This window comes from Haliotis rufescens, unplaced genomic scaffold, assembly GCF_023055435.1.
Source record: "Haliotis rufescens isolate VD_foot unplaced genomic scaffold, xgHalRufe1.0.p SCAF_25, whole genome shotgun sequence".
Classification (NCBI taxonomy): Eukaryota; Metazoa; Mollusca; class Gastropoda; order Lepetellida; family Haliotidae; genus Haliotis; species Haliotis rufescens.
The window spans coordinates 8,458,754-8,473,070 of NW_025963946.1; the positions used below are offsets into that span (position 1 = coordinate 8,458,754).

Genomic DNA, 14,317 nt, shown 5'->3' on the forward strand with positions numbered 1-14,317 from the left:
ACTACATTATGACCACTGCGCTACATAGTGAACACAGTACTACATTGTGACCACAGTTCTACATACTGACCACAGTACTTCATTATGACCACTGCGCTACATAGTGAACACAGTACTACATTATGACCACAGTTCTACATAGTGACCAGAGTACTACATTGTGACCACAATACTACATTTTGACCACAGTACTTCATAGTGACCACTATACTACATTGTGACGACAGTGACTACATTATGACCACAGTGCTACATTATGACCACAGTACTACATAGTGACCACAGTGACCACATAATGTCCACAGTACTACATTGTGACCACAGTGACTACATTATGACCACATTACCACATAGGGACCACAGTGACTACATTATGACCACAGTACTACATTATGACCACAGTACTGCATAGTGACCACAGTGACCACATTATGACCACCGTACTACATTGTGACCATAGTGACTACATTATGACCACAGTGACTACATTATGACCACAGTACCACATAGGGACCACAGTGACTTCATAGTGACTACATTATGACCACAGTACCACATAGGGACCACAGTGACTTCATAGTGACTACCTTATGACCACAGTGCCACATAGGAACCACAGTGACTACCATAGTGACTACCCCATGGTCCCTAGTATGGTGATCTACCTTCAGTTGCTGGCGATCTATAGCCCGTTTTTATAATGTAATGTTATGTATAGTGCTATTGATTTTATGATTACATACTAGTTTTAAATTTATTTCTGTGATCAGTCTAGTTATTTTACTGTCCCTCGTTGGCATGTTTTGCCATAAGTTTCAATATATGTATTACATTTAACTATTGATGGTCACGATATGGCTGAAATATTGCCGATGTGACTTAAACTTTTAACTCACTCACTCACGCATAGTGACTACAGAAACTTCATTGTGACCACAGTACTACATTATGACCACAGTAATACACTATGACCACAGTACTACATTGTGACCACAGTGACTACATTATGACCAAGGTGACTACGTTATTACCACAATGGGGGCGGTCGGGTAGCCTAGTGGTTAAAGCGTTCGCTCGTCACGGCGAAGACCCGGGTTCGATTCCCGACATGGGTACAATGTGTGAAGCCCATTTCTGGTGTCCCCCGCCGTGATATTGCTGGAATATTGCTAAAAGCGGCGTAAAACCAAACTCACACACACTCACTCACTATTACCACAATGACTACATTATGACGATAGTGTTACAAAGTGACCACAGTGACTACATTATGACGACAGTACTTCATTATGACCACAGTACTACATTATGACCACAGTACTTCATAGTGACCACAGTGACTACATTATGACCACAGTAATTCATAGTGACCACAGAACTTCATAGTGACAACAGTGACTACATTATGACCACAGTACTTCATAGTGACCACAGTACTACATTGTGACCACAGTTACTACATTATCACCACAGTGCTACATAGTGACCACAGTGACTACATTATGACCACAGTACTACATTATGACCAAAGTGCTACATTATGACCACAGTACTACATAGTGACCACAGTGACCACATTATGACCACAGTACTACATTATGACCACAGTGACTACATTATGACCGCAGTACTACATTATGACCACAGTACTACATAGTGACCACATTATGACCACAGTACTACATAGTGACCACAGTGACTTCAAAGTGAACATAGAGAGCGAGTGAGTGAGTGAGTGAATATTTAACGTCACATCGGAAATATTTCTGCCATATCGTGTGGAGAAGTTATACATTAATAATACATATATTTTGTCTAAATAAAAACCTGTCATCGATTGACAGTAAAATAACTAGAATATTACAGGTTAATATTTATAACTAGCATACAATATATCAATATATGTAACAATACAATATAAAAAGCTAGAGATGGCCAGCAACTGAAGGTAGATCAGCATGCTAGGGTCCATGGGACTTTTACTACATTTACTACCTGCATGGACCTACGGTTATAACTATGACAGGAAGAACATTGTTTGAATAACATGGACTTACGATACCCTCTCAGGGGGACAATAATTTTACAGTACTTTAAACCCCGTCAAATGGGCACAGCAACAAACAATCTCAGTTCATAATTAGACACTACCAATTTACGAATCAACTATGTACATCAAACTGCATCAATAAGTTCAATTTCTTTTAAAAAGCCTATAATTTAATGAGAAATAGTACTATCAAAAGATCCTTAAGAGATGATGATTTGAAATATTTATCCATTGTGGTGGTATCTCTCATCACAAGGGATACAACATGGAGGATCCACACCTTGCAACACATATTCATGAGTAGAACAAGAATGGCCTATACGACATCGTCGTAAAATGACCTCTTCAAATCTGGACTGACAATCCAAGTATGTGTAGCCTAAAGTCGGTTTAATTTCATGAAATTTATTCATACCTACTACTCTGATGTAACATCGGATGACAGATTTGCTATCGCTGGTTAGGATAAGAAGTGGCGTCACAGGTTTGTCAAGTGCTGCGTTTGCGGCAGCATCGGCCAGTTAGTCCATCATGAATAGGTTACCAACAGAAAAGGATGTTGTATTGGCCAGTAGCAAGATCATTAAACAATTCAATGATTTCTATCAAAAGTGGATGTGTTTTAATAGCCTAAAGGCAAGGAAAAGAATCTGAAAAATTGATGAACTGGTTATGTTTAGCTGCTGATGTATTTAAGTGCTGTTAAAATAGCATTTGCTTCTGCTGTGAAATTAGAACAGTTATAGGGTAATCTGGATGATGAGGTCCTGGATCCAATGAAAGTGGCCCTGGCAACAGCTGGCGTCAACATCCGTGGATCCATCTGTAAATATAAATTTGAAAGTATCAAATGTGCTTCGTAATCCATTATATTGTTGTTGAAAAATTAGTTGATTTGTGTCAGATTTCTTATGTTTAGTTAATTTTAGGTCCACATCTGGCTTCACTAACTGCCAAGATGGAGAAGAGAAAAGCTGAGTGGGGGCAATGTTTGCAAGGTTTATTTGCGCAGCATAAATCTCAGATTGTAGTCTAATACCAAGTGGTGGAATACCAGAAAAAAAATTATTATAGAGCTTTTCATGAAGGGGATTATATACACAGTCATAAGGTTTTTGGATTTTGTAGAACGTAATTTAGAGATATACTGTTAACACAATTTAATGCGATGATGTTGAAGGGATGGCTTATCAGGCTTCACATACAGACTGTCAATCGTTGAAGTTCGGAAGGCTCCAAGGCAAAGCCTCAGGCCTTGGTAATGAATGGTATCTGGTAATTTTAAATTGCTCCTACAAGCCCCACCATAGATGATGGAGCCGTAATGAAGTTTAGAACGGATAAGAGCTTTGTATAGTTGGAGGAGGGTTTTCTTCTCCCCACTTGGAATTAGAGACAACCTTTAATGAATTCAAGGCCTTCAGACATTTATTTGTGGGGTAAAAAGGTTATTATATTATACAAAATTATACCTAAAAATGTGGCTTCTTTTGCAACTTTAATAGGGTGTTATCTAATATTAGTCTCTAGGTTTTTGTGAGATTTTTCTCAACAAAAATGAACAGAGTTTGTTTTAGTTTTGGAAAATTTATAAGCCATTTTCATGACACCATTTATTGCACGTACATCTCAATCGTATGCATGACATTACCATAAGAAACATTAAAATCATCCACAAACAACGATCCATCAGTTGAACCGTTTAAAACCTTTGATAAACTGTTAATTTTGATGCTACACAAAATGACAGACAAAATACTGCCCTGCGGGGACACCCTGATCCTGATTATAATGATCAGACAGGGTAGAACCCACGCAGACCAATATCATGTATACAGTGTTTCCAGGTAGACGTACTTAAAAAATGGGCACTCGTGAAGAGCAACCTCCTCGTGGTGAGTGCTGGGTAATGCTAATCGCTCTTCCCCCGTGTGGAACCGGGGCAGAATATTTCCACAGCCTCCCATTGCTGGTCGTATGAGGCGACTAAAATGGGCAACCCGTTTGCCGTGGGTTGCGTCCTTGTGTCGGCGGAGGACGGGAGTCTGGTAGTTGAGGGCACTGGTTCCTGGAACTGTGTTCCTTTGCCCAACACACTACTTCGACCCTTACTTCGCCTAGACGGGTGGTAGAATTGGCCCGGTTCTATCAATCGGCTGGTCATGTCTAGCCCTGTGCTGGAAAATTGTTTGTATATTCTACTACATTATATTGTATTTTGGCTTTGAATGTTAAACATTCTGTAAATCCGTTTGCCTAGAGTCCTATGCCAGAAGGCGGTGGCTCATGGGCCAATCTGGTAATGTCGACCTCTGAGTTCTGTATGTCTCCAATTTCTTGTTATGAGCAGAACCAGCCTAGCATTATTATTGGTAGACAAATATAGCTATTCATGCCGTATTTACTGGAGTATATCACCCTAGTATCCCCAGTGTTTGCATGCCGGATCTCCGCTGCAGTGAAACACTGTCCTTGTTGACACTCCGTGGTGGGTGAGGAGCAGGGGTGCTGAATGTTACTACTACATCATGTCACTTACACATTCTGGTTCCGTTAGAAATGACAAGAAAAGGAGATTAGAAGCTGATCATCTCTCATATCATGAAGATGTTTCAGTTTCAAAACAAGAAACTTGGGCCAAATTTATAGTCATTGAATCTACAAATGGAGATCCGCTTCAAATCAATCCTTTCGTTATCTCAAAGACTATTCAGTCCATCTGTGGTGAAGTTAAGAACGTTTCACGTCTCCGAGGCGGTTTGCTCCTTGTTGAGTGTGATAGACGTCAGCAATCTATAAATTTGCTAAAACAGCATCAATTTGCAAACATCAGTGTCGCTGTTTCAGCGCACAAAACACTAAACTCTAGTAGAGGCATTGTTAGAGACAGAGCCCGTTGTCTGGCGGACATGGCTGAGGAAGAAATAGTTGCCGAACTTAAAGACCAAAATGTCACTTCTGTTAAACGCTTCACTGTCAAGAAACAGGATGGTAGAATTGTACCCAGCAACACTTATCTGTTTACATTTGCTTTGTCTACTGTACCCAAATCCATAAAAGCTGGCCATTTCAATATCGGGGTGGAGGTGTATATCCCCTCTCCACTCCGATGTTATACATGTCAAAAGTTTGGGCATGGTTCCAAATCCTGCCGTTACTCTCATCGTTGTCACCGCTGTAGCTAAGATCATCAGGACTCTGATTGCACTAAAGATCCTAAATGTGCAAATTGCAGTGGTGACCATCTGTCGTCCTCTAAATCTTGCCCTGAGTGGCAGATTCAAACAAAAATCTTAAAATTAAAATATGAAACCAATATCCCTTTCCATGAGGCTAAACAACAAATTCTGAGCCAGACTCCAGCAAAGTTATCTACTTCTATCTCCTACTCAGCTGCTGTCTCAAACAAACCAAAAACGGTTTCTATTTCGTGCCAAACGGATTTGACGTGGGTTACATCTGACCAACCTGTGACTACAGATACTACACGATCTCAATCTCTCACTTTGGCAACATCTTCCTCCCAGACTGTGACTCAGTCACAAGCTGAGGTTGATCAAGCTGCTGTTGATATTGCTGTACCTGTTGAAACTTCACAAAAACAACGCAAACGCCTAAATCGTAAAAAACAATCATCACTGAGCTCTTCTCCTTTAGAGGTACCTGTAACTGTTGAAGTTCATAACTCATTTGACCCTCTGGAGATGGAGGTGACTCCATCGTCAGAACACAGAAATAGGAGTCCATCTTCCTCCCGTGGCCGTGAGAGATCCCCCATAGAACCTCCATGAACCAATCTCTTAATGTCATTCAGTGGAATTGTAGGGGACTTAGGAATAATTTTAATGAAGTACAGTTATTAGCACAAGATTATAAGCCTTCAGCATTTAGTTTGCAGGAAACCTATCTCAAGCAAACTGATAACTTTGAAATGCGTCAGTACAATTCATATCATTCTTTCTCCCCACCAGGTGATAAAGCCACTGGGGGTGCTTCAATTTTGGTGAAGCAGGGCATTATCCACAGCCCTGTTTCTCTTAACTGTAATCTTCAGGCTGTTGCTGTCCGTCTTACCTTACACATAACCTTCACACTTTGTTGATTATACATTTCTCCATCCTCGAATCTTCAGCAGTCCGATCTTCAGGATTTATTTGACCAGCTCCCTAAGCCCTGTATCATCATGGGTGATCTTAATGGTCATAACCCTCTATGGGGCAGTTCAAATACTAACACTAAAGGGAAAATCCTTGAAGATTTTATTTCTAATAATAATCTATGCATATTCAACGACGGCTCGAACACATATTTACATCCTGCAACTGGTGCGTATTCTGCATTAGATCTGTCAATCACAGATTCTAACATATATAATGAATTTGAATGGTCGGTCCATGATGACCTCTGTGGCAGTGATCATTTTCCGACGGTAATTACAGCTGTAAATCCCACAGATGCTCCACCTTCAACACGATGGAATTTTTCAAAAGCCAATTGGCCATTATTTCAGACTATGTGTATTGACAAATTGAAACCAAACCTTTTCATGGATGTCACTGATCCAATTCAATCATTCTCTGACATACTGAAGAACATAGCTGATGAATCTATTCCTAAGTCCTCTATGAACTCACATATTCGGAAACCATGGTTTAATGACGAATGCAAACAAGCTAGGAAGCGTAGGAAGAAGGCAGAGAAATACTTTCGACGCCATCCTACTGTACATAATTTAAACACTGTGAAAATTAACTCTGCCAAGGCTCGACGAACATTTAAACACAATAAACGTCAGTCTTGGAAGAAATATGTTTCTAAAATAAATTCACGCACGCCTATGTCAAAGGTATGGAACATGATCCAAAGAATCAAAGGCAAGGGTTCTAAATCTTGCATTCGTCATCTTAAAGATGACAATAATTTATTGACGGAAAAATCAGATATTGCTAATAAATTGGGCGAAACTTTAGCTAAACATTCTTCTTCGTCAAATTATAATCCAAAGTTTCAGAAGTATCAACAACAACAAGAGAAGAAAAACGTTAATTTTAATTCTGACAACGGCGAAGATTATAATGAAGTTTTTTCACTAAATGAACTACACACTGCTTTAGCACAAGCTCATGATACTGCGACTGGTGCTGATGATATTCATTATCAGCTCTTAAAACATTTGCCTGATTCTTGTCTTACAACGCTACTGAATATTTTTGATCATATATGGACAACTGGACATTTTCCTCCTTCATGGAGAAATGCGATAGTTGTACCCATACCAAAACCTGGCAGGGATCATACCGATCCATCAAATTATCGACCTATTTCATTAACTAGCTGTGTTTGTAAAACCATGGAGCGCATGGTAAATAATCGATTAGTTTGGTTTTTAGAAACCAATAATCTGATTAGTAACATCCAATGTGGTTTCCGTAAAAACCGAAGTACAATTGACCATTTGGTTCGTTTAGAATCATTTGTTAAAAGTGCTTTTGTAAATAAACAGCATGCTGTATCTATCTTTTTCGATCTTGAAAAAGCTTATGATACCACTTGGAAGCATGGTATTTTAAAAGATTTACATGACTTTGGTTTAAGAGGCCGCTTGCCTCAATTTGTATCACAGTTTTTAACTGACAGACAATTTCAAGTTCGTGTTGGATCAACCCTGTCTGATCATTATAATCAGGATCAGGGGGTTCCACAGGGCAGTATTTTGTCTGTCACTTTGTTTAGCATCAAAATAAATAGTTTATCTAAAGTATTAAATGACTCAATAGATGGGTCATTGTTTGTGGATGATTTTAATATTTCATGTCGTGGTCAAAATATGCATACCATTGAAAGACAGTTACAGTTGTGTCTTAATAAAATTACTAAATGGTGTCTTGAGAATGGATTTAAGTTTTCACAGACCAAAACAAATTGTATTCATTTCTGTCGGAAATATAAACTCCATAACGATCCAGAACTCTCTTTAGATGGCACTCCAATTAAGGTTGTTAAAGAAGCCAAATTTTTGGGATTAATTTTCGACCACCATTTGACGTTTTTGCCACATATCAAATATTTAAAGACTAAATGCCTGAAGGCCCTAGATCTGCTAAAAGTCGTCTCGCATTCTAAGTGGGGAGGGGATCAGACAACCCTCCTTCACCTTTATAGATCATTGATTCGTTCTAAATTAGATTATGGCTCCATTGTATATGCTGGAGCTTGCAAGAGCAATTTAAAAAAGCTAGATTCAATCCACCACCAAGGACTCAGACTGTGTCTTGGTGCTTTTAGAACTTCTCCTGTTGACAGCCTCTATGTCGAGGCTGATGAACTCCCTTTGAAACAACGCCGTGTTAAATTGTCTCTTCAATATATCACTAAATTACACTCTAATCCTTCTAATCCTGCTTATGACTCCGTTTTTCAACCCCTATATGAAGAGCTGTTTCAGAAAAAAACAAAGCTGATTCCACCACTTGGAATTCGGATGAAATCACATATTATTGCTGCAAATATAGATCTTGATATTATCTCACCATATCGTCTCTTGTCTTCTCCTCCCTGGCAGCTGGTGAGGCCAGAAGTAGATGTTTCTCTAACCCGTTTTATTAAATCTGACACCAATCAACTTATATATCAACAGGAATATGTAGAACTAAGAAATAAATATGACACCCACCGTTCAATCTTTACTGATGGATCCAAGGATGATGGCAAGGTGGCATGTGCCACTGTTGTTGGATCAAAACATATCTCATCTAGAATACCAGACACTAGCTCTATTTTCACTGCTGAGGCCAATGCTCTTCTTACAGCCTTAAAATACATTCAACGACAGTCTGCATATAAACAATTTATCATCTTTTCGGATTCTTTGTCTTGCCTTCAGGCACTGAAAAAAGTCTCCTCTAAACATCCAATTATTTTAAACATTTTAGAACTTTATAATGATCTTTCAACTGGCCAATACGACATCGTCTTTTGTTGGTTGCCCAGTCATGTGGGCATAAAAGGCAACACAATGGCTGATGCTGCAGCTAAAGCAGCACTCAACAAATCTGTGACACCACTTCTTCTTCCCTACAGTGACTATAAACCTGTTATCCGTTCTTACATCAGAAATCTAATGCAGAAGAAGTGGGACACCCAAGTGGGTATAAATAAATTACATGAAATAAAACCAAATATCGGTTATACCTACTTGGGTTGTCAGTCCAGGTTTGAAGAGGTCATTGTCCGACGATGTCGTATTGGCCATTCAAGATATACACATGAGTATCTATTGAAAGGTGAGGATCCACCGTTTTGCATCCCTTGTGATGAAAGAATCACAGTCCAGCATGTCCTGCTTGACTGTGTTGATTTTGCCATCACAAGGGATAACTATTTCAAATCTTCATCTCTAAAGGATCTTTTTAATAGTATCAGTTGTCATTTAATTGTTGGATTTTTAAAAGAAATAGAACTTATTGATAAATTTTGATTGTGTACATAGTTGATTTTTATAATATTGGTAGTGTTTAATGAGTAACATAGATGGTTAGTGGCTGTATCCTCAAAGGGGGTTGAAGTAGTGTAAAATTATTGTCCCCCTGAGAGGATATGTAAGACCACGTCCTGAAAGTACGTTTATTCATACCACTGTTTTTAAACGTAGTATATTTGTTTTGTTTTAATTATGGCTTAATTGCGTACCATCGCCAGCTGCTGAAGGGATGGTGTAAATCCTGCTGGGGAGCCATGCAGGTAGCAGAAGTATTGTAAGTCCCCACGGGCCCCAGTTAGGTGGCCTAACTTTGGTTGCTGGCGATCTCTAGCCCGTTTTTTATAATGTATTGTTCAATAATAGGTTATTCTTTTAATTGTTCTAGACTAGTTTTATTTATAAACTGTGATATGCTAGTTGTTCTACTGTCCGTCGATGACAGGTGTTTTATTCTATGTCAGTATTATAAATGTTCTCGTCACGATATGGCTGAAATATTGCCGATGTGACGTAAAGCTTTAACTCACTCACTCACTACTTAAAAAATGCTGATTTACTTGACATATGACAGTATGATACATATCATTTCTATTCACCTCCAGCCGCTAAAGCCACTGAAGGTTCTTTTGTCGTTGTGAGGCAGGGTATTATACACAGCCTTGTTCCTCTTAATACGCCACTTCAACCTGTTTTTCCTGTTCGGTTAACTTTAAACTTTGTTTTCACATTATGTTCTCTATGTATACCACCATCGGCCACTCTTCACATACCTGATCTTCAAGCATTGTATGACCAGCTACCAAAGCCCTGTATCATTATGGGAGATCTAAATGGACATAGTCCACTTTGGGGTAGTGATGCTACAAATAGTAAAGGGAAGATATTAGAAGACTTTGTTTCCAAGAACGACTTATGCATTTTTAACGATAACTCTAAAACTTATTTACATCCTGGTACAGGCACATATTCATCTCTTGATTTATCACTCACTAATTCTGAACTTCTGAATGAATTTGGATGGTCAGTCCATGATGACCTCTGTGGAAGTGACCATTTTCCGACAATTCTTCAAAACAATAACTCCATCTGATATCCCTCCATCATCAAGATGGAACTTCACTAAAGCTGACTGGTCTTTGTTTGAAATACTCTGTAAAAGCAAATTACATCCTGATCGTTTTATTGATGTGTCTGATTCAATACAAGTGTTTTCTAATGAACTACATAAAATAGCTGATCAATGTGTTCCTAAGTCCACTGCCAATGCACATATCCGTAAACCATGGTTTTATGATACTTGCAAACAAGCTTGGAAGTCACGGAAGAAAGCTGAAAAGTATTTCCGTCACCATCATATGGTACATAATTTAAATAAGTTCAAAATCGTTAATTCTTAAGCGTGGCGTACCTTTAAGCAAAATAAACGAATGTCTTGGCAAGCTTACGTTTAAAAAATTCACGTACGCCAATGTCGAAGGTATGGAACATGATTAAAAAGATAAAAGGTAAGGGTTCTAAATCTGGTATCCAACATTTTCAAAATGGGAATGAATTATTAACTGATAAAACAGATATCGCTAATAAACTGGGTGAAACTTTGGCTAAATATTCTTCCTCATCCAATTATGTACCCAAATTAAAAAAATATCAAAAACAGCAGGAAAAGAAACCTATTCATTTTAATTCAGATAATGGGGAAGATTACAATGAAATATTACATGAACTACAACCTGCCCTCGGACAAGCTAACGATACTGCTACTGGAGCTGATAACATACATTATTAACTCCTGAACCACTTACCAGAACCATGTTTACAATCACTGTTAAATATTTTTGATGACATTTGGACGTCAGGACGATTTTCACCGTTTGTGCGTGATGCCATTGTTGTTCGAATACCTAAACCAGGACGTGATCAGACAGATCCATCAAATTATCGACCGATCTCAATGACAAGCTGCGTTTACAAAAACATGGAACGCATTGTAATAATCGACTTGTTTGGTACTAAGAAACCAATAATGTCATTACAAATATACAGTGTGGTTTCCGTAAGAACAGAAGTACTATCGATCATTTAGTACGATTAGAATCCTTTGTAAAAAATGCAATAATAAACAAACAACATGCAGTCTCAATCTTTTTCGATCTAGAAAAAGCATATGACACTACATGGAAACATGGTAATTTAAAGGATTTACATAAACTTTGGATTGCGAGGCCCTTTGCCTCAGTTTATATCCAAATTTTTAACAGACGGACAATTTCAAGTCCCTGTCTGATCATAATAATCAGGACCAGGGTGTCCCAGAAGGCAGTATCTTGTCTGTCACATTATTTAGCATTAAAATTAATAGTTTATCGAAAGTTTATATGTTTATATTTGATGAATATGACAGACAGACAGACAGACAGACAGACAGTATGTCTGAAGGCCCTGGACTTACTTAAAGTTGTCTCAAACTCTAAGTGGGGAGGAGATCAGAAAACCCTCCTGCAACTATACAGAGCACTTATCTGCTCCAAACTAGATTATGGCTCCATCATTTATGGTGGAGCTTGTAAAAGCAATTTAAAAATTCTAGATCCTATTCACCATCAAGGCCTGAGGCTTTGCCTTGGAACCTTCCGAACCTTGCCGATACAACGTCTGTATGTGGCGGCTGATGAGCCGTCCCTTAAACAACGTCGCATTCAATTGTCTTTGCAATATATATCTAAATTACGTTCTTTGAAATCCAACCCAACTTATGATTGTATTTTTAATCCTCTACACGAAAATCTCTACCACACAAAGTCATCTCTTCTTACACCTCTTTGAATAAGAATAAAATCTCATATTTCTGCTGCGCAAATAAAGCTTGAAAACATTGCCCCCACTCAGCTTTTTTCTTCTCCACCATGGCAGTTTGTGAAGCCGGAGGTGAACCTAACATTAACCAAACTAAAGAAATCTGACACAAATCAACTAATTTATCAACAACAATATCATGAATAACGCAGCACATATGATGCTTACAAATCTATATTTACAGATGGATCCAAAGATGGTGACGCTGTTGCTAGCGCCACTGTCCTTGGATCCAGGACTATCTCATCCCGCTTACCAAATAACTGTTCTATTTTTACAGCAGAAGCAAATGCTATTTTCACAGCACTTAAATACATCAACAGCCATTCTAAACATAAACACTTCATAATTTTTTCTGATTTTCTTTCTTGCATCCAGGCTATTAAAAACATGTCAACCACGCATCCACTTATAATTAAAAATTATTGAATTGTTTAATGATCTTGCTTCTGGCCAATGCGACATTGTTTTCTGTTGGTTGCCCAGCCATGTTGGAATCACTGGGAACACAATGGCCGATGCTGCTGCAAAAGCAGCACTCAACAAGTCTGTGACGCCACTTCGTATCCCATAGACCGATATCAAACCACTCTTCAGCTGTTATATCCGAGATCTGATGCAAAAGAAGTGGGACACCCATGTAGGTATCAATAAATTACATGAAATTAAACCAAATATTGGTTATACCTATTTGGGCTGTCAGTCCAGATTTGAAGAGGTCATTATGCGACGATGTCGTAATGGCCACAGTCGATATACAAATGAATACTTATTGAAAGGTGATGAGCCTCCGTTTTGAGTCCCTTGTGATGAAAGAATCACGGTCAAGCATATCCTGCTTGACTGCATTGATTTTTCCATCGCAAGGGATAAATTCTATTGTGTAAAAACAGTCAAGGACCTTTTTAGTCAAGTAAATTCTCATTTTGTATTGTGCATTTTAAAGGAAATTGAATCAATACATAAATTTTGATGTCCATAATGTTTTTTTATATATTGGTAGTGCGAATACAAACTGAGATTGTTAGTGGCTGTACCCTCGAGGGTGGTTGAAGTAGCGTCATATTATTGTCCCCCTAAGAGGTTATGTAAGTTCCACGTCATTCAAAGTAATTTCTATGCATGCCAGACTTTTAAACGTAGTATTTTTGTCATTTTAATCTTAGGCTGAACTGGTCAATTACCCCTAGTGACCGTCGGGTGATATTAATCCTGCTGGGGTTCATGATCATGCAGGAAGCAAAGGTACTGAAAGTCCCCATGGTCCCAAGTCTGGTGATCACCCTTCAGCGACTGACGATCTCTAGCCCATTTTTATATTGTGTTGTTCTCTAATACCTATTGCTTTTTAATATTCTCAACAAGTTTTAAATCAAATCTGTGACATTCTAGTTATTGTACTTTCCATCGTTGACAGCTTTTTATATAGTATTATCAATGTATAACTTCTCGTCACGATATGGCTGAAACACTGCCGATGTCACGTTAAATTTTAACTCACTCACTCACACTCACTCAATTTGACCAGTGGCCTTGCGTATTTGGTAGTACACAATCTGCAGACAGTGGAGGCAAAAAGACGTCATTGAATCCGGATTCTTATGCTGAGATGGGTGGTGTGGTCATTGTCATCCCACCATCGGCCAAGATACATTCCCCTGTTATAAAGGCTGCTTTTTCCGAGGCCAAGAAGGCAACAATGTGTCCAATTTCCTCTGCTGTAGCCGCTCGACCAATTGGCGTCGCTTTAATCATGGTTTTGTCCATCTGAAACGGAGTGAGTGAGTGAGTGAAAGAGTGTAGCGAATATGTCGTGATAAGAAAATACAACAGGCGCTGGTTCTATACAGATGGGTCTGTCCAAGGGCGTACGTTTCGGCCCTCGGATGGTAGCTCAGGGTGATGACGGACGACAAACCTTAGGGGTGAAGTTT

The 14,317-nt window shown here is 38.8% G+C and overlaps 1 protein-coding gene across 2 annotated transcripts in view; it reads right to left on the reverse strand.

The window, feature by feature from the left end:
• Positions 1-11,136: 11,136 nt before the first annotated feature.
• Positions 11,137-14,317, reverse strand: part of LOC124141333 (uncharacterized oxidoreductase MexAM1_META1p0182-like) — a 28,598-nt gene continuing 25,417 nt past the window's right edge. The window contains exons 9-10 of one of the 2 annotated variants that reach the window (XR_006862037.2): positions 13,899-14,150; positions 11,137-12,996 (exon numbers count right to left, since the gene is read on the reverse strand). Coding sequence is in view for 1 of the 2 variants with exons in the window: in XM_046509311.2 (XP_046365267.1) it covers positions 13,983-14,150 (168 nt within the window). In the remaining variant the exon portion in view is untranslated. Of the gene's footprint in view, positions 14,151-14,317 lie in introns of both variants that reach the window. The other variant, XM_046509311.2, reaches the window with a different exon arrangement.